Source organism: Excalfactoria chinensis, chromosome 4 (assembly GCF_039878825.1).
Source record: "Excalfactoria chinensis isolate bCotChi1 chromosome 4, bCotChi1.hap2, whole genome shotgun sequence".
NCBI classification, from domain to species: Eukaryota; Metazoa; Chordata; class Aves; order Galliformes; family Phasianidae; genus Excalfactoria; species Excalfactoria chinensis.
This window is the reverse complement of record NC_092828.1, coordinates 66,137,684-66,159,003: the sequence shown is the minus strand read 5'-3', so window position 1 is coordinate 66,159,003 and position 21,320 is coordinate 66,137,684. Positions and strand designations below refer to the sequence as shown.

The following is a 21,320-nucleotide window of genomic DNA, read 5'->3' as shown; positions in this document are numbered from 1 at the left end:
TTCCTTACTCTCTCCTGTTTTTAAAACCTAGGCACTAATGTAACTTGCAATATCAAAGAACAGGATAACCCAGAAGAACTAGCTCTTCTCTACAGTCTGCATTTATTAGCAGTGTTCATCAGTTGCCTCGAATTGTCTCAAATGATAAAAATTTAATAATCAGCATGTTAGTTATATGAGGTTATTCTTTCTGCAGCATGACTGCAGTTGTCATCCAGGAAGACCAGCTTTTGCTGAGTCTGAAAATGCAGAGAATTAAAATAACACCTGAAACTCGGAAGTTTAAAGCAAATCAACTCATTTTCTGCTGCTAAGAGATTTGTTTCTAGTTCTGGCTTTAAGCTTTTTTTATTTTTAAGTTGGGAAAATATAAAAAATTATACAAAAAGCTCATGGAGTCTTGATATGAGAACCAATTTATTTCTAACATGATAAAAAAAGTTATCTGCTTCCTTCGGTGGTATGTGTGGTCGTGATGACTCATTTTATAAATTGCAGCTGCCACTGATGTTTATATACCACTGTTCTTTACAGTGTAAGTTGAATTGAAGTTGATTTGACTTGGTGCATTTAATTTCTAAATTATGCTGCAGGCCACACCTTTGATGTTTGCTGTTGTTTCTACTGGAAGCTTTATATTACTGATCAGTAATGTTAATGCATAATTATCTCCATAACACAGCATTACTGTTCTCTCCCATTGTGAAATTAGACAACTTCATTATTTCTAAGATATAAATATATGAATTCTCAATGCATTTCTGGAAGAAAAAATAAATCTCACCTAACTGGTTTTCTTTTTCCCTCCTAGTCTGCTCCCAGTTTTCAAGAGGAGTTTTTGCTATTTTTGGATTCTATGATAAGAAGTCTGTAAACACCATAACATCGTTCTGTGGGACTCTTCATGTTTCCTTCATAACTCCGAGCTTCCCGACGGATGGAACACATCCATTTGTCATTCAGATGAGACCTGACCTCAAGGGAGCTCTCCTTAGTTTGATTGAATACTATCAGTGGACCAAGTTTGCATATTTATATGACAGTGACAGAGGTGAGATCCAGTTTTTATCTGTATGTTGTTTGCTAGTTGTCTCTTGCTAATAAGCTGAATTTGCCATAGAAAATGAAGAGAGGAATACAGCAAAAACATTTAAATTTAGAAAAGATTTCTTAGGATATGAAAATAGTTTAAATGAGAATGAAATGATAGTGTGCATTAGCAGAATTTCTAGTGTGTTCTGATAAGTTATGAGATCACTTGCTCTGAAGTGAGTCTCGCTATTGTAGGATTGTTCATTGAATGTTAAACACACCAGTTTATTGAGTAATGGAGTAATGCTAAATTCTTTGCCTTCTGATGCTCTTTTAAATGTTACAAGTTGTTCAGAAGCCGAAGGGTCTACCTCAAAATAGTTCACTGTCACTGTTCTGAGCCCTAAAGTAAGAAAAACTAAAGCTGACATGTAGCCTTCAGCAGTAATGTCATGTGGGGTGATGAACCCTTATTCTGTTGCAGATCCTTTTCAAATGATCACATTAGAATCTGAAACAGTCACTGCCATTTTAGAAAGAACAGATGTGAAACTAGTTGCTCAGCTAATACTCTTTCAATCATCTAGCAGTGTGTGGTACATGACCTGCATGTGGTTTATATGTAGGAAATAGTGAAAAACACCATGTTGCTGCGCGGGCTGAATGGCTGGGAATAACAGCACAAAACTTTTGTTTGTAGTCACCTTTTGGTTATGCCTCTCGTTTGTATTTGTTTGCTTTAATTGAGGCAAGGCACCCCAGTGATAATGAGCTCCAAGGCATGAAATTCCTGCCTTTATGCTGAGTGAAATCAGTGCTCCCACTGCCTGCTCTAGGCCTATCCTGCAGAGTCAAGCAGCATGTAGGCAGCACTTTTGATGACATCAGACCCTGAATAGACAGGGTTCATACTTCCTCCAAATGCTTTTATTTAAGTGTTAACGTGATATATATTTAAGGAATTACACATAGTTTTAGATACTTCCTCCTTCAGGAATGAGATGAAAAAGACTTAACGCTTGTGGAAGCTAATAGGAATTAGTTTAATGACTTATTCCAAAAGAATCATTTATTGCTACTTTTACAGCTCCTCTGTGGTTAGTGGCTGACTGAATGAAGTGCAGGACAATTTCACATCTCATTCCTGTCTGTAAGAAGTGAAGCCATTCTGTGTATGCATGTCTAAGCTATTACTGGCTTAATGTGGCACTTCATGTCATATAATGTGGCTTACACTTTATCCTCCTTGCTTTCTCTGTGTTGCCAGTACTAAGCAGTGCAGTTTGGAGAAAGTAACGACATGAATGTAAAAAAAATTCTCTTTATAATAGAACTGCTAATTTAGTCAGCCTCTTTTCATTCCTTCCTTTCAGAACTCACAGAATTAATAGTCTGCGTCATCTTAACTGTAAGTGGTTCAGGTACATGAAGTTCCCAAACAGAAATACTCACGCAGTCACAACCAGCAACTGGAGTTGTTAGAATTATATTCTCTGCAGATTTTCACTTCCTTTACCCTGTACAGATAATTCTACAAAAGCATTGCTGTAAATGATTTTTTTTCTTTCATTTTCCATTGTGTTGTTGTTATCAGAGTAAACTAAACTGTTTGAGGGTGACAGATCTCTCACCTCTAAAAATCAAGAGATCTGCTTACTGCAGAGGGTACTCCAAAAACAAAAAGAGATCCTAGGAAAAATGGAAGATCAGAAGAAAAAAAGAATAGAAACTCCTTGTAATGGGTAGTAGTAACATTAACAGCCCTCATTAAATTAGTCTATGCTTGACATTCTGTTTAGTGCAAAGGGTACTTGTAAGGACATGTTCAAAAACATGAAATCTACTAAATCAGAATTGAAACAATGATTCAGATTATATTCAATGTATTGATATGATTCAATTCATCTTGCTAATTTTTGGAATCTTTTTTTAATATTTTTTTAAATTTTTTTTTTTTTTTTTTCAATTGTGTAGAAGCAGCAAAGCCGTTAAACACATGAACAGAATGCAAACTAAACCAATAACATGTGCTGCAAAGATTATCATATCCTTGATAGGGTCTTCACTATTGAATTACTAGTAAGGATGATTTTACATTGCCAAATGTGCAAATAAAACTAAGCAAATAGTACACTTCATAATGGAGAATTATAAAATTTAGCTTATTTGAAGTGAGATTCTGAAACATTTCTCCTGTTTAAACCAAGCCCATAGGAATTAATTAGCGCACTGCACAGGTATGTTCACACATGCTAGATTTTTTTAGGAACTTGCAGAAGCATTTGTTTCTGAAAGTTTAATTTTCCTTTCTCTTTTTATTCCCTACTTGTTATGCGTTGAAATTGTCATTGCTTGCTTCATCCAAAGTGTATTTTTCCAAGGTGATCTATACTTGTACCTCTCAGAATAAGATTTCCCTTTTATAGTACTTGCTCTTGATGTTAGGAGGTGTTATTCAGAAACTGAGTGAGCTGCACATGACTACTTTTAATATCACAGAGTTGCATAATAATAAAGAAATTGTCATTTCCTCTGGAAAATGCCTTGACGTTTCCTCCTAAAGTTGGAACAAAATCTTCCACAATAATTCAGTCTTAATACTCATTTCAAGATGTAAAACCATAAATCGAAAAACAAAATTGAATGTGGGTTTTATGTTCCTGGAACAGAACATGGAAAATCTGCAATAGAAGGAATTGTTTCCTTGTCTTGCATGATCTTCCAAAAGAATTAAAAAGGAATGAAAGTAAAAAAAATTGCCATTAAGTACTTTTTTTTTTTTAAGTATAGAATTACTTTTAATAGTTTACAATATTTTAACATACTCTTTACATCTTTTAGTATACTTCTGTTAATTATCTTTTTCTGGGAAATGGCCACTTTAATGCATTATAAATAGGTTGTGAGTGCCCTTGGACTGTAGTTGTCTATTATTCTAAAATACTCAATGCGTGACATTTAGAACTTCCTATCAGTCTTTTTTAAAGTCAGTATAGAAAGCCAGAATTATATGACATATCATTGAAATTATGCTTTTGGAAGCCTGCCATTTTCTTCCTTTGCTGATGACCACTCTTGTATGTATTGCTGTACATTATTACTACTTTCACTTGGGAAGCTGAATTGCTAAAACTGACTAATGTAATGATGCGTTTACAAACTTTGAGGCAAATTGATTCTTAGTGCTTTCTTTCTGCAGTTATGTTCGTAATCGCTGTCATTTCTCATGAAATTTATCCTTGAAGCTTCCTTTTACATGCCTTTTCATTTCTTTGCGTACAGATGTATGTTTCTGTTCTCTGTTACTTAATTGTTAAAAAGGAAAAATGAGACAAGTGAAATCTTTTTACAGTGTTTAATAGGCAGTTGAAACTGTGCAGACATTATGGCCTCCTGGGGGAAAAGTGCCAAAATGCTAAAATAGCAAAAATCTATAGACGCTAGGCCTACTAATTTATATGGAAAAAATATATATGTAATCAAACTTTCTTTCATTATCAGGGATTAGTTGTGGTCCACAGAAATAATAGCTCAGTTATCCGGGTTATGAGTATAGGCAACAGAAAAAATAACTTCTCATCACTCTAGAACATGAGATTTTTTGCCACAGGCCTCAGTGAGATCAGGATTTAAATAGGTTCCAGCGCAAGTATTGAGAACAGGAAGAGTTAAGTAGCATTTAGTAATAAAGAGCTGATCCTCTTTCTGTAATTGCATCTTTTTTCTCCTGGAAGACCTCATTCTGAGTGTATAGGATCCCAGCAGTAGTGAATCAGTGAATTGGCAGAATTCCCTTCTGAAAAATGTTGAATTAAAACCAAAATATTGTCTTTATAAGGCTCTGTTCAGATCCCTTCCAGTGGTTTAAATAGAAGTTTCATACAAGAAGAATGTTGGAACCTACTATTTTCATTTCTGATTCCTAACTGTGCATGACAGTTCGAACAAGTAATGGTGTAATCTTAAATAAGTAATCTCATAAATCATCTTTTTAAAGCTTGTTATTCCTGAAGCTTTGTCAGTTATATCTTCTGCTTTCTCCTGCACATCACTAGGGTTATCAACATTGCAAGCTGTGCTGGATTCTGCAGCTGAAAAGAAGTGGCAAGTGACTGCTATCAACGTAGGAAATATTAACAATGACAGAAAAGATGAAACCTACCGTTCGTTATTTCAAGATCTAGAAGTGAAAAAGGAAAGGAGAGTGATTTTGGACTGTGAGCGCGATAAGGTCAACGACATTGTTGATCAGGTTTGCTATTCCCTACTTTTCAGTTATGGCAATTATTTATATTCTATAAAAAACATAATGAGTTCATTTCTGTTGATCCTGTTTTTGTGATCATTATGCATCTTTTGGAAGTGACAGATTTCTGTTGAGAACCACATACACATTAGACAGAAAGAGAATGTGCAAATCTTATAATTGCTCCTTCTGTTCAAAGGCAGGATAATTCTGTCTGGATCATCTGGTATGGCTTTCTATCCTGATTATTTAAAACAAAATCTCATTAAGGCTATTTTGCAATCTGTCTAGGTATTATACAACATTATATGTACTTCCTACACTGTTATAAATGGTGTGTTACAAATAGTTATATAAGTTTATGGGTTAGTTTGCTATGTACCTAGAAAGTGATTTCTAATTCTTGGTTGTTTTTTCTCCCCAAAATCTTGTACATCTTGGAGGACCATATCATGAGCTTATCTTTTTCATTCAGTTTTCCTCGTGGTTCCCTCATTAATTTCTCTCTTCAGTTTGTCACTATGGATGCTGTCTTCCACAGTGAAGACTTCTTGAACTTTCAGCAGAGCAGAAAGATGTCATCTCCCCAACCCCTTCTATGTGGTTTATCAAAATTATTTCTTTTGTTTTTATTATTTTCTTTTTACAACAGCACCACAGTGCTCTTATTCAAATTCTTGTATTGTCTCCAAATCCACCTCTTCAGTTCTAGTGTCTAGGTGGGTCCAGATGGATCTTTTCAGTGCTGTCTTTTAATCTTGTTTACTGTTTTTATGCATACAGAGCACAATGGAAGACTGTAGGAACAATTCTGTACTGATATAAGGTTGACCATGTGAGACAGTGCAACATCTGTAGGAATATATTAGCTAGGTTTAGTTGCATTTGTTTGGGTTTAGTCTGAAGTTTTTTTGGAGGGTTTCTTGTTTTAGTCTTCACTGTGAAGATGATTATAGCTTGGAGAGGCTCAGGCAATGAGCATTGTGTTTGAGCATGCGAACTGAGTGCATTCTATTTGCGTGGTTTTATTTTGAATTTGTACCCAGAAACTATTTCTGTAATTTTCAGGATTAATTTTAATTTGATCCTGTCCTTCAGAGCTTTTGCATCTTCTCTCTGTCACCATCTGCAGTGTTTTATAATCATATTTTTTGGTTCGTTGTTAAGTTTACTGATTGAAAAAATACTGATACATTTCATGTCATTAATATGTATACAGATCAGAGCAGTGCTTGAGAGAAACGCTAGTTACTGCTTGTCAAACTATTGTTTGCTTACCTTATACTGACTTTTGTTCATGTTTCCTTAAGAGCTTATAATGATGTCATACAGAATGAAAGCCTTATTAGACTTGACACGTTGCACCCGCTGTTTCCTCGGCCTTTCTAAAGGATAATATCATATCAGAGAAAGGAAATAAATTGTTTTGATATATTTTGACAAAAGTATGCTGACTGTTTATCATCTTAATATCCTCTAGATTGTAGAAAATCAGATATGTGATTTTAATCTCTTTTCTGATATGAAGATTTTTTTTATTTTTTTTTTTTTAATTTTCACCTTGTGCCACTTTTTAATAACAGGAATCATCGCTTTAGCCACCATGCATTTTTACTAGCTTTGTCTGTGTTTGGTAATATACCTGTTATTTTCTTTTGGCTTCTTATTTTGAATGCATCTCTAGGATGTTTTTCATACCCTTGTTGCACATTGACAGGTTGTACCTTTGTTAAGATTTTGATCTTCTGAGTTTATCCCCATAGACTTGTGTCACTTCTAAAAGTGTATGGATGGATAAGCTCTTGTTTCTCCTCATCCGATTTTCTTAGTTGCTGAAGGATGTTAAATAGTTCTAGTTCATCCACACAGGTCATTGTAATTCCAATCATTTATTCACATCAAAATAGTTTTCAACTATGCTGTTAGAACATCGTCTCTTAAACTGCAAAGTGTCAGCTGTCTCATGGGTTTAGTCTTGAGATTTTCTTTGAACGATACTTTACCAGCTTCTGATGTTTGATCTGTTTTCTGGAGTCCATTATCTCTACTCTTTTGCTCCTATGGCTTCCTTCTCTTGCATATTAAGGTAAATCCACTTTAGTTTTCTCAAGTAATCTGAAATAAATGCTAAAATGACTGTTTTTCTGTTTATTTTCTCCCTCACCTAAAATGAATAATCATCCTAAGACAGGATTTCTGGGAGTATCTGTAAGTTTCTTTGGCCTGTGAGTTTCTTTGATTGTGTCATTCTAATTTTCTTTTCTAAATGCCAGTTAGGTACATTGGGTTCTACTTTACTAGCAGATTCATTTGCTAAAAAGCTTTTTTAATTCCAGCCAAAAAAAGGCAAACCAACAACCTAAAACAACCAAAACCCACATCTCAGCATAAGTCTTTTCTCCTTTGTATCAGAATCATTTTCCTTTTTCTCTAGTACTTTTACTGAAAAGCACACAGTGGGCTTTATGTTGGCTAGTCTTTTTCCTGAATATTGGAGTATTATATGTTTTCTTGATACACTGAGCTGCAAATTCTTTGCTTTCTTTCTTGCTTTCCATTCTTGAACAAAACTTCTTCAGTATTTTTGTTTATCTCGCTGTCTTTATAAGCTGTGTTCCTGTAATGCTCTGTGGTCTTTGGATCACTGTACAGACACACAGTGTGTTTGCAGAGTTGTTCCTTCATTTTTTTTTTTTATTATTTTTTTCCTCCTGTGCAGCAGCATCTTTGCCAGATTCCAACCATTTATGTAAGTTGAAGCTGAAAAAATACTTTGAGTTCACCAGCTTCCTCAGAATGGTTGTTCTCTCCTTTTGTTTTCATTGTTCAAAAGATGGAATAAATCTCCAGAAACCAATTTTCTCCCGTATCCTTTCTCTGGAGAATTTTTTTGCTCCAAAATGCAAACTTCCCCATGAAGATGTATTCTTAATTAAGGCGATATGGGAGAAGAATCTATGATACCTGCTTGCCAGTGGAGACAGCTGAGAAACCACCATCTCCTTTGAGAGAGATCATAAGGAAGCTTTAAGACAACAAGCAACAATTTGAACTTGTAAAATTTCCTCATAATGTAGATATTTTCATTCATGTCATACTGCTTTTAATTTTAAGTTTTTGTACAGGAAATGTTACAGTACTGCTACAAATGGAGCAGAACCTAAGCAAGAATGTCTTGAGTCACAGTGCTTCTTCTGGTGGGTTCAGTCTGCTCTGTGATACCCAGTCCTACCTGTTGAGGTTGAATATTTAATATGAAGCACAGTAGTCATCATTCAAGCCCTCTTACAGATTTTAGAGCTTAATGTTCAATATAACAAATTTCTACCAGCAGGGAGTGTTTTCATGAGGTAAAATAAAAGTAAAGCACTGAACAAACTCGGTACTGCATGACATAAAGCTCATAACTAACTTTTACATCATATTATGTTTAGTGATTAAGTATTAGTCTGTCTATCAGCTGAACATTTTCTATTATGGGGGTATATTTTTTTCTTTCAGGTTATCACAATTGGTAAACATGTTAAAGGATACCATTATATAATTGCAAATCTGGTAAGCAGTTTTAATATTTAAAATATCTGCACTACACATTTTACTGTTAATGGACATAAAATAGTACTGTGTTTTCAGTGAATGTTTAGAAAATAATGAAAAACTAAATATATTTACTCTTACTAAATATGAGCATGTTCATATAGTGTTTGTTTTATTGTCCGAGTCTTTTCAGAGCTTAAATGCTTCCTGTTAAATTCCAGTCAATGGGATTTGAAGTTTGCTCAGCAACTCCAGTAGAGGTTTGCCCATTTTTCCGCATACTGTAGGAAAGTCAATGTAGGTAGGAAAATCAGAACAAAAAACTTTGCAGACTGTGGTCTGATGCATTCATCCAGAGAACTCATGTTTCTTCTCTCACCGCTGATGTTTTAAAAAGTTATAGTTCTCAGCTTTGATTCTGACGGACTACCCAATCTCAGCTTCACACACCCTGTCATACCCTCATTTCTCAGATTTGGCTTGGCAAGCAGTTTTGATAGAATATTTTCTTGAACAATCAGGCAGTACAGCTAATACTGTTCCTAAGGGGGAAGGGAAGGTTCAGGAAACTCTAAATTGTCAAGACTATTTTTTTAAAATTCCTTAAAGGTGAATGGTAATTATTTACTCCAGTTAGAGAATCTAATACATTTTTTAACATTTGTTAAATTTGTTAAATTGTAACAATTTGTTAAATTGTTACATTTGTTAACTAATCATTTAGAACAAAGCGGTTGGGTACTTCATGTTCACAAGAAAAGCAAGAAGTCATACAGAATTTGAAAATTCCCTGTTAGTGCTGCATACGTTGTATGAATATTTTTAGTCTCAAAGGAAATAAGCATTTTGGAAGGTTGCCTAGTGTATTTCATTACGTTGGCTGTTGCTATTTTAGCCATTGCTTGGCTTGTAACAGTAAGATTTTCAAGCCTGTAAGATTTTAAGCGTATTGAATCATTATTTTTTAAAGCTATTTAGTACCATATTTGCTTACTGTGCATTGATTTCAAAAGCTGTTCTATCAGAAACAAAATTTATGTGGTACTTGATTATATTGTCTTTATACGGATTGACAGAATTAGATAACCCTGATTTAATTTGCATAAACAAACAGTTTTAGTGTAACCCACTTTCATTTTATATATTTAAAAAAACAACCAACCAGTCTAAAATTTGCTTTCCTATCTGTTGCTGAGTTTCTAATCTACGTAGTCCCATTCAAATTAACAGTTGTTTTTGTTCTAAGAAAGTTATCATGGCAAAGGTAGCACTTGTTCTATGGAAGCATAAGACTGCTAAACAAGAGGCAGGGTTGGCTGGCAGCCCAGGATTTTAACTTGGATCCTGTTTGAAGAAAACATTTGGCTTACACATTTGCAATAGATGTCATATGGTAATGCTTTTATATGTATAAGGCTACTGAGAGATCTGCCAGAACTACTGGAATAACAGACGTAATGTTTTCTGTGCCCAGGGATTTACTGATGGAGATTTATCCAAAATTCAGTTTGGAGGAGCTAATGTCTCAGGATTTCAGATAGTTGACTATGATGATCCTTTGGTATCAAAATTTATACAACGTTGGTCAACGCTAGAGGAAAAAGAATATCCTGGTGCGCACACTAGTACAATAAAGGTATGTCTTGCGTTTGTTTTAACTGTGACAGGATTGGACTAGAAAGACAGGAGAGAAAACGTGACAAAATCAGCTGTGTCAATTTTAATGTTTTCTCTGGAGTACTTTTTACATTCTCTATAATAGCACTGGTTCAGCAGAGATACTGCACTGTCAAAAAAGGTTAAAGGCAGCATCAGTTTTTCTTGTATAGCTGTAAATCTTAACCTGACAACCTGTTAGGAAAATGTTTTGATGTGATATATTAAGTGGCTGCTGACTTCTTTTTGATTTGTCTCTTTCTCCTAGTTTTAAAATGTTTTAGAGGGACATATATGTAGTCATACACATGTTTTCAGGGAGTGGAGATCTAGCACTTCCTGTACTATCAAAGAAATGATAAGCCAGTTGCTCTGGGGCAGAGCCTACAAAAACTTACAAAATTAAACAGTATGCCAGAGGTACAGAACTGTGGTCTAGTTCCAGGTCTGAGTGATGCAAGTTGTGATGATGTACGAAAAGGTAAACTTCCTTACCTCAGATGTCCCTCTGCATAAATTGGGGATAATTGTATCTTGTCTTATGTAGCAGTTACAGAGATCAGTTATTGCTTTCAAAATGTAATACAATCAGAAATGTTATTAAAAATGAGTGTATTTAAGTAACTCTCAAGTGTATTACCACAAAAGAAACAAATGGCAAATGTTCTAGGCATAAGTTTTTACAGGCTGAATATGAAGTATTTTCTTGGCTTGTAATAAGGTAAATAAGAACCTTCAGCAAGAAATGGAACATGCTGCAAATTCCTGAAACAGAAATCCTTTTAAGTGCCCAACCTTAATGTTTATTTAGTATATGTATATGTATATAGTTTGTGGGTTCTTTTTTTTAATGCTATATTTTGGAAGACTTAATTGAAACTATAATTTTTCCATGGTTATTTTTGTATTTAATTTTTTTGTTTTTTTGAGAGAAAGAACAAGTAAATTTTTCATGTACTGTTTGACAGAAGAAGCTAGAGCCTGTGTCATGCCTTTAGATGGAAATGGCCTCAAGTTGCGCCAGGGTAAGTTTAGGTTGGATATCAGGAAAAACTTCTTTACAGAAAGGGTTGTTAAGCACTGGAATAGGCTCCCCAGGGAGGTGGTTGAGTCACCCTTCCTGGATGTGTTCAGAAACCATTTGGATGTGGTGCTCAGAGACATGATTTAGTGGAGTGTTGTTAGAGTTAAGGTAGTATGGCTAGGTTGAGGTTGGACTCAACGATCTTGAAGGTCTTTTCCAACCTGATTGTGATTCTATGATTCTAGATGCATTCTTTTTATATTTGTGTAATATGTGTTGCTGTCATTTAGACAAAAGATAAGGGATGAACTGACTGTAGATGATTAGTAAGATTCTTTTTGTGTGTAGATCCTTTTTGTGTGTCTCTGGTTTTCAAGGAATGAAATCTAACTGCCTTTGCTAATGCTGAAAAATCTTTGTCAGGCAGTAATCACAGTGAAAGGCATAAGTGAGAAAAAAATAGTTGCAATGGTTTGTTATAACATAAATTTGTAATTTTATCACAGTTACTACCTTTACATCTTCCTTTTTGGCTCCTTTTGATTGTATTAGAAATCTAAAGTGATGAAGGAGAATATCTGGAATATCCTCTTGTTTTGGAGTTTGCTTTTTTACAGATAGGAAAAATAAATGAAAAAAGAAATATTTTCATTGAGTTCATGTTTTAGAGCACATATTAAATTAAAATTTTTGAGCTGATTTTTATCTTTGTTTACATGGTATCTGCACAAGGAATATATGAGATCGCATTGCTATTTGGATAAGTTACATCAAATTATCTCATTATTTATAAGTTCTAGGGATATTGGGGAGGAGGAAGTAGATGTATGCTACAATGCTTGGAGAGATTGGTTGTATCAATTGCCGTGTTTCTTAGCATAGGTTTCTATCTTTTGCCCTTGTACACATGTTACTTGTCAGGTTCCCTTCGATTATGTGTAAGGCACAGAGATGTCATATTTCATTGCCATCCTAAGGGACCTAGAGGCAGATAACAATGACGGCCACCACAGAAATAGGGCAAGAAAGGCCCTTGAGCAGTCATCTAGTCCATCCTCCTTGCCTGAAGGCAGAATCAAATATATCTGTGTAATTCCTGATGAATAGTGATTTCACAGCTTTCCCAGATGTTCAATTTAAGAGCATACAAACTCTTACCTTTTGCTTTTTTTATTTTTTTTCTAACATAAGCTAGGTGTTGTCTCCAGATCCCTTACTGCTCTCTGCTTCGTATATATAAGCACATTCTCTTTTCTAGCTGTCCTTCTATATTTGAAGATGGCTGCAGTATGTGTCCTTGCTTTCCTCCCTGCTGAACTAAATAATCCCTCTTCTTTTCAATTTTCTACCCTCAAATTCTGTTGCTCATCTTGCTCTAGAACTTTCCTAGTTCAGACTCATCTTTTTTTGAAATGCCAGACTGGGTTCTGCACCTCTGCTGAGCGCTGCACTGTACATGGCTTTTTGTAGCTCAGAGCCATTCTTTTTGGTGTTTCTTTTTGTGATACCCTTTCTCACCGTCATGGCACAGTTAAACTACATTTGTCATGAGATGCACATGAACGTCCAGAGCTTGTTTTGCATTGTTTTTCTGTACTGCTGCAAGTTTAGGCAGTCTCATTCCATGATTGTGCACTTAATCATTCTTAGGAAATGCAGGATTTTACATCTATTCTTGTGGAAGTGTATTCCTTGCCTCTCTTTCTCAAACAAGCCATTTTTTTTATTAATATTCTAGTCACGTGAGTTATCCTGTGCTACCTGGTATGCTATACTAATGTCCAAGTTTTTGAGGTAGATTAACACTCTTTTTGGTCCATTCCATGATCTCACTGAATAAACTTTATCTCTTTTGATTTTAAGTAGTAATCTAAACTGCCACTTTTCATACATGAGCTTGTGCCACCAGTTCCAATGGAGTCTAGAGTTCTAAAGCTGTAGCAGCAAAATCTGTGTGAAACAGCTTGGTTTATAGAATTTTGTGTTATTGATACATGATTCAGAGGAGCTTGCATGCCTCTGGCTGGTAACTAAAGAATCCTAGAATGGTTTGTAGTGGAAGGAACCTTAAAGATCATCCAGTTTCAAATTCCCAGCATCAGGGGTAGTGTTAACCTTGATATTGCAAATGTTTCATTGCAGGCATTAGCATTGCAGCTTCATTCTGTTTTTCTATGTTCATTTTGAATTATGAAGCACAACTCAGTGGAATATAGCCCCAAATATAGATTGTAGAAGACTGATGCCACAGGTGCTGAGAGGAGGACCTGTATCAAATTGCTTTAAAAATAATCTTTCTCGTTTATAAAATATTAATTGAAATATATTCTACTTTTAATGCATAAATGACAAAAGACTTGTTATTGTTCTGTGCCTGGGATGCAAAAAATAAAAAGATTCAGAAAGATTCTTGGAATTACTATTTTGCTTGCTGCTGTTTAACAAAAGGATTTCTCATCTTTCAAAAGGGAAGCTGATACACTCAGGGTACCTCAAATTAAATTTAGAGTAAATCTGTTATAACCGAAGGTGTTGTCAGTCTCTGCATGTTGTTCTTTAAGGATCCAGCATTGCGCAAATTTTGAAACATACCACCAAGCAGCCGTGTAGCAAAACAAAAACTCAGAGCTTTAGTGTCAGGGTATGCCTAAGATGATGTACCCATACACATCCAAATGCTCCAACTTCCTATTCTTATTAATACCTACAGTGGGGGCAGCCTTTGGTATAATTTCAGGTGGAATTCATACCTTTTGAAGATTAGTGAGACATGCAAAGTACAAAGTCATTCTACCTAGCCATGAGCTTTCATAAGCCAACTTTAAGCTTGGTAAATGCAAGAAGTATTTATTCTCTGCTGGCATAAGCATCATAGAGCCAGCACACAGAAAAGAATTTGTGGCTGCCCAGCTGGAAAACTAAAGCAGCTCAGACTCATAGAGAACAGCACTGTATTGGAAGATGGCAACAATCCAATACCCACTGAAGCTATTTTCACTGTCTTAAACTGCATCGTGCTGGTACATTATGTTTCAGATGTTCAGAATGTGTTAGATTGTATTTTAAGGTGCATAATCCCTTCTCCACATACAATTGGTGTGTAGCTAAGAGCAAAACCATAAGTTATTCTTTCTTCTGATTTTTGCTTTTAGTAGTTTCACATTTTCAGGGTGTTTTTTTTTTGTTTTTTTTTGTTTTTTTTTTTTTGTTTTTTAAACAGCAATCTAGTATTCTAGAATTATTATGAGATCTATTTTTATCAGAGTTAATGTGATTATAGAATCTAAAATGCCTATATATAGTACAAAAGAGTGTGCTGTTCATGGCAAAGTTGCAAAAATAGGAAGCTGCTGATCTTAAACTGATAAGTCAGGAAGAACAAGCAGGGAATAATGCAGAGCTTTTGGTTTAACTCTTAGGATGCTGACATACCTCAAGAAAGGAATGCACAGAATATGCAGACAAATAAAAAAGCTTGCTGAAATAAATAACATTTAGGTGACTCACTGGTGGTAATGAAGAAGAGGACAGCAAAAACTTTCTTTTTCAAACTGCAAACTCAAGAAGCTGTCTAGATACTACTCAACAGAAATGTACAATTTATGAATTAAACAGTGCCATCATTTTAGGGAATGCTTATTATGATTGAAGCATTAAAATGGTTTTATAACACCAGGCACTTAATAAAAGTTGTAAGTTCTTTTGTTGCATCAGATACGTTTTTAGTAGAGAAATGTGATTGACAATGTCTCAATTCAAGAAATTCATTGTGGATTATAATCATTTATAATGATTAAAGTAAATACGTTTCAATAATATAATATTGCCTAACTTAATCAGGATCTGAACTGCTTTGCTTGTTTTTTTGTTTGTTTGATTTTGTTGCTTATTTTTTATCTCAGTAAAAATGCAGTTTTGCATTTGTGAGGTTTTTCTGCCTATATTTTTCTGTCTTTGTATTCTGGTTTCCTGATTGCTAGATGTAAAAATACGCATCTAGCAGTTAAGTGTTCTAGCTACCTGATTTTTACAAGAGTTTTGAATACCAGTATTCAATCTATTCTACTTATAAAAAATATATATGAAGATAGAGGGCGCAGGAAATTTCACTGTGAAATTATAAGCTTCTTTTTAATAGCTTAAGACTCCTTTGCAGAAGTAATCGTTCATTCTAGGATTGTGTTTTTTAAGGAGAACTCAAAGAATGAAAGCAGTGGCTTGTTTGAGGTATCACCTGCGGTTTTGTCTCGGACCCTTAGAAAGAACTATTGACCCAGATCCTTCAGTCATACAAGTGTAAATGGCTGAACTGTGCCAAAGGAAAAGTGCTTGCTGATCTTCTGAGGACTGCAGCTCACTTTTTTTCAGCCAGTGTTTCAGTTACGTACTTGGGTAGCTGCATGCATTATTAGCTAGAATCTAGGGGTGACAGAGGAGCAAACATGAGCTGTTTATTATTCTGTGGAAGTTACTTCTTCTTAGTTAAATCGATGACCTGGTAAGATTGGCATATTTAATTGTTAGTCTTTCCTTTTAATTACTTTGGAGCAAATGAGACAGTCTTTTTTCCTAGAGAAAATAGGCAAATACTTGGGGTATTTGCTGGTTGGGGTATGTCAGACTTGATCATGTATGTAGGCAGGCTTTGTGCTTCTTTTTTCTTTTTAGACTTATTAGTATTCAAATGAGAGGTTCTGGACTTTTTTAGAACAGTGCAGTGTGTCAATTTATTTATTTATGGTAAGTGAACTCATGCAGGGTAAATCGTGGTATCATGTCTCTGTGTCTTTTATAGCCTTCCAATTATCGTGATTCAGAGCGCATTAAAACTGAGCTCAAAGATTTAGTGTGGCTTTATGTAGTAGGCTAGTCTAAAATTTAAATCCAGTTAATCCAAGGAATTTGAAATTTCAATTTAGTCTTGTTTTTACAGTAGTATTTTTAAATTTCTAAGATAACTACTAGCATGTATTCCCTTTAATCTTAGTAGGACTTCTGACTGGCTTTTAGTAAAAATAACATAGCTGAAGACACTGCTGGAAGTTTTGGATTCTGTCTATTCATATGACATTATAAAATGTCCGATTCCAAATATCTAATCTCTAATGATAATTTTTAAAATAGTTTTAATTAATTGCACTAGCCATGAGTTTTTCTTTTGGAAAGTGGTATGAGATACGTTTTTATAATCATCTCAGTAAGGTTTGTGGATGAAAGCTCAATTCACCAAGGTTTTTTGTCATAGATAATAATGCTTAAATGGCTGCTTTTATCAATGAAAGAACAATGGTTGAAGACTGTATTTCAGTAAATATTTTAGTAAATAGCAATTCACATTTAAAAATGTATTCTTTCAGTCACATAAACGTAATGATTTATCACTAACTTTATTATTATTTTTTGAAGTGGAAGTGGCTTGTGCCAGAACATACAAAATGAAAGGGTGTTTCTAGGGCAAATAAGTTAAGAAAAAGGACAGCACAGGTTGATAAGCTGCTTTCATGTTGAGAGTGGCAAAAAGAGGTCATTGTTGTAAATGGAAAGTGGACAAAAAGGTGTTATGCTAGTGTTTGTTCTTAGCTTTTAAATGGATTCTTCTGTAGATTAAGAAGGTGATTGTGTTCTGTTGCATCCAGACTTCCTCTTATAGAATATCTTTAAACGTGCACAGACCTAAATAACTCTTCAGTTAAAGATGCTTCTGAACTCTCAGATTCATTTTTAGGAAAATATATTGTGAGGAATTTATTTCTTTTCTCAGGGGATGTTGAGGCACTGAAATAGTTTGCCCAGTGAAGCTGTGGACATCCCATCCCTAGAGATGTTCAAGGCAAGGCCGGATGCAGCCCTGGGCAGCCTTGCCCATGGCAGGGGATTGGGACTGAGTGGCCACTAAGGTCCTTTCCTACCAAAACCAGTCTGTGACTCTATGATTACATTTGAAGGAAAAAAAAAAAAAAACCACCAAAAACTGTTTTATGGAATCATATATTTATGAGTAGAAAGGCTTGTGTTCTTTGTTGTTTGAAGGTAATTATTATTATTAGTTTCATTGTTCTTTTGCCGCTGTTTTCTCTTTAAGGTTGGAAGTAAAATTACACAAACTGATAAGATTTTACAATTACTTTGTCCGGATGGATAGTTTCCACAAGCAGTGGGGTGAATTAGAAATAATGTTTTTCATAAATAAATTCTGCAGGTTCAAATTCAAATAATTGTTTTTATTGTTTCTGTCAAGCACCATGGACTCAAAAGCAAGTAATTGGTGTTAATTTATTTATTTTTTTCCTGCAAGATCCATGTGTTTATTAAAGGAAGAATATGCCTGCGACAACTTAATGTGTTCAGTTACCCTCTGTACTTCACTGAAGAATTGCAAACGAGGTGATAAAATGTTTAGCAATTCATTGGGAAAAAAAAATTGCTGTTATGGAGCAGTAAGCCAGCCATTTGTATACCCACAAGATATAGAGACACACTTTTGCATCTTTATTGTATATGCTGCTTTGATCTATATTTTGTTTATACTTGAGTATGCTAAAGTTGTTTAAATATAAGAAAAAATACTGAACATCTGCTTCTCTCCACTTACACTTGCAACAATGAGTGCTTCCTTTTTCCTCTTTGAATCTTAGCCCCAACCAAGGAAAATATCTGCTTTCTTATCTTATTTTTCTTGACCTCTGTTGGTGATGTGAAGGGTCCTTCCTCCTTTTCCAGTACCAGTGCTGCCATACATGATGAAGAGCCCTCTTCTATTCCTGTTTTAGTCTGAATTCAGCTTTCCTGAACACTGTTCTGGCTGTATAAGCTATTCTAGCTGAGGTCTCCCTGGTGTCTTTTGCACTGTTGTCTTTAGCTCAGTCTCTGCCCCAGATATCCTGTTACTTGTTTCTTTTTCACTGTTCTATTACTTTTGGACTGAACTGCTAGTTTGAAGTCCCCATGGGTGGTTTTCATTTGTTTTACTGCGTGTACAGTGTAGACACGTGTATATAACCTGTTTACCGTGGGCTCCTCTAATAGTCACAGAAATCACTACAAAAGGAAGTAGTGAAATCTGTAAGCAAGAGTTGCAATGCAGTCCATATTTCAGAGAAAATAACAGCAAAGCCTTGGGCACTTCTGAGCATTCAAGTTTATATTGTTACCTTATCATCATAGCTCCAGAATTATGATAATGCAGGGCGTCTTCTTGCTTATTCTTTGCAATGCTTTAATAGATACAGGCAATTCTGCAGGAACTGTGTAATAATATCAATAGTATATTCTATTTAATTTTACCCATTTTATCATTTAAAATGAAGTAATTGAAATGAAATTACTTCATTGAAATGAAGTTTTATAGCACTGTAAAAGTAGTAGTAGTCTGTAAGGGCCCATTCCTCTTTTAGAGAATAATATTCCAAGTAGTGCTCCCTTTGATTTTAATATTGCAGATTTAAACCTGAATGAGTCTCTCATAAAATGAAGTGAATCAAGACAGTGCTAGTGCATCTTTTAACTCATGACAATTGTCTTTATGGATGCAGTCATACAAGCATGCTCAACTATTTGCATGAGCAGGTTATCTGTATGTTACTACCCATTTATGGTCGTGAGGCCTCTTTGTTTCAGTTTGGCAGCGTTTAAACCTACCCACACCTTAATGAGTAAAAATAATAATCTCCATGAAGGTTATTAGGAGCTGAAAGTATATGCAAATTAATCAGCAAGATATTATGCATGGGATATTTGCTTTCATGACATCCCCTACAGCATGAACGTTTAAAGCGTTTGTAAAATATATTGAGATTCCTAGATTAAATGTGATTCAACATAAAATAGCACATGTGAATTTCATATGTGGAGACATGGGTGTATATAGAAATAGATGTGAATCAATAGGCAGAGCTTTGCACAAACTGAATATAAGACTGAGATGTGGGTATTCAGACCACTAATTATATAACACTAGGATTATATTCTTGGGATAAAGTATTAAAACATCTCAGTGACCAATTGAAACATAACTGAATAGACACTGCATCTCCTCAATTTCAAGGCTCTTTTTCCTCTGCTACTCAACTTATTAGTGGTTTATGACAGTGCTGTATGCAAAGCTGTTCTCAAAATGCTACAGTGTAGAAATTGTTTCTCTAATGCAAATAGCTACTCTTGAAGCAGCATTGCTAGCCAGTCCCCATAAAAATGTTTCAGTGTTTTTTCTTCTCTATTTTACCTTCTCATCTATATATCCATGCTCTCTTTTAATCGCTGCAACTCCAGTAGTAGAAAGTAATGTCAACTCCAGTTGACATTTTTACTTTATTTTTCTGTTGTTCTGGTCCTTTAAAATATTTTCATATGAGTCGCTGTGAGAAACTTCTTGAGAATATTCACATTAATCATTCAGTAAGTTTATACATCTGAAAAACAGTTCCACCTTTCTTTTCTTCCTCTCCAAGGTCTATTGGTTGCATACAAAAATGACCTCATTTCAGAGGACTGCTTTGGTTAGTATTACAACAGCCTTCTGCATGACTTGAGCTAGCTAATTAAAATTCTCATTAAAGTCTGAACCATTGAAGCAAAGAGGCAATATATCATTTCTCACTGCTTTACAGTTTATATATTTTCAGCATCTAATAGCCTTCATAGGGATCATTGCATTCATTCATAAGGCTGTAAGTGATTATATTCTGTCCCATATTTCCAAATATGGGTCTTAAATTTGGAATAATTCTAATGTTCTGTGATGTTCTGGACTCATAAAATCCATCTACCTAAGTCCTCTATGTGTATGCACATGTGATTTTTGTTCAGTTAGTTATGATGCAGAATTTTCCAGTAAATGAAGATAACTACTTTTGACTGTTGTTTAGCCCCAGCTTCTGATGCATATGATCGTGAGATTCTTCTGTAATACCTTATTAGTTATGAGGTATGAAGCTCCTTATATCTGTCCAATTAGGAACATGGGACGCTTCCTTGCCTATCATTCTTTGATAAATGTCATGTCTTCCTCCAGACACCTCAGCCCATAATATATTTTTTTTCAAAGCGTTGCCTAGATTTTGCCTACTAGCAAACAGCTTCTCTGCTGAGCCTTTGTTTTTAACAATAATTTAAACACATGTATGTACCAATATGCATCGTTTGTTTTTCTGAGTCTATATGTGGGATAATATGTATCCTGAGTTCTATATATAAATGCAACAGCATGAAGAGTGTAACAAAAGTAAAAAAAAATTCTTATTTCTAAAGCCGTACTCAGGTTAAATAGTGCATCATCTGCTCATCTCTATGAACTTCAGCCATATCTGGACACCAAAATGTTACTCGGTTTTGATGAGAAATGAATGGAATTCATACCATGAAAACAGCTGTTCCATTTTCAGTCCAGGCTTATCAGCATTATCTCTCCAACACTTTAGAGGAGAGCACTGTTTGTTAATCAGAGCAGGAGCCCCTCAGATGGTAGTGATCTCAGAACAAAAGGATGTTGTACTGTCATCTTTATTTTTAATGTATTTCTGTGTCAAATGGATGGAGGGTACTAGAAGTTATACTGAAGTTGAAGCTGTTTTTTAATGAAATATTTTCACTCCTTTTCAGTATACATCTGCTCTGACCTATGATGCTGTGCAAGTGATGACAGAAGCTTTCCGTAATTTGCGTAAACAGAGGATTGAGATCTCCAGAAGAGGAAATGCTGGAGATTGTCTTGCAAATCCAGCTGTACCCTGGGGTCATGGTGTAGAAATAGAAAGGGCGTTGAAACAGGTAGCTTGCCTAGAATGAATGCTGGGATTAGTGCATGTGTGAAGTCTTCTATAAATGCTT

At 35.0% G+C, this 21,320-nt stretch overlaps 1 protein-coding gene across 3 annotated transcripts in view; it reads left to right on the top strand.

Moving 5' to 3' along the window:
* GRIA2 (glutamate ionotropic receptor AMPA type subunit 2) overlaps positions 1 to 21,320 on the top strand; it is a 79,675-nt gene that overhangs the window by 35,667 nt on the left and 22,688 nt on the right. For all 3 annotated transcript variants that reach the window (XM_072336734.1, XM_072336735.1, XM_072336736.1), the window contains exons 3-7: positions 812 to 1,051; positions 5,088 to 5,284; positions 8,780 to 8,833; positions 10,290 to 10,451; positions 21,093 to 21,260. In XM_072336734.1, the coding sequence (XP_072192835.1) occupies positions 812 to 1,051; positions 5,088 to 5,284; positions 8,780 to 8,833; positions 10,290 to 10,451; positions 21,093 to 21,260 (821 nt within the window). The remainder of the gene's footprint in view (positions 1 to 811; positions 1,052 to 5,087; positions 5,285 to 8,779; positions 8,834 to 10,289; positions 10,452 to 21,092; positions 21,261 to 21,320) is intronic.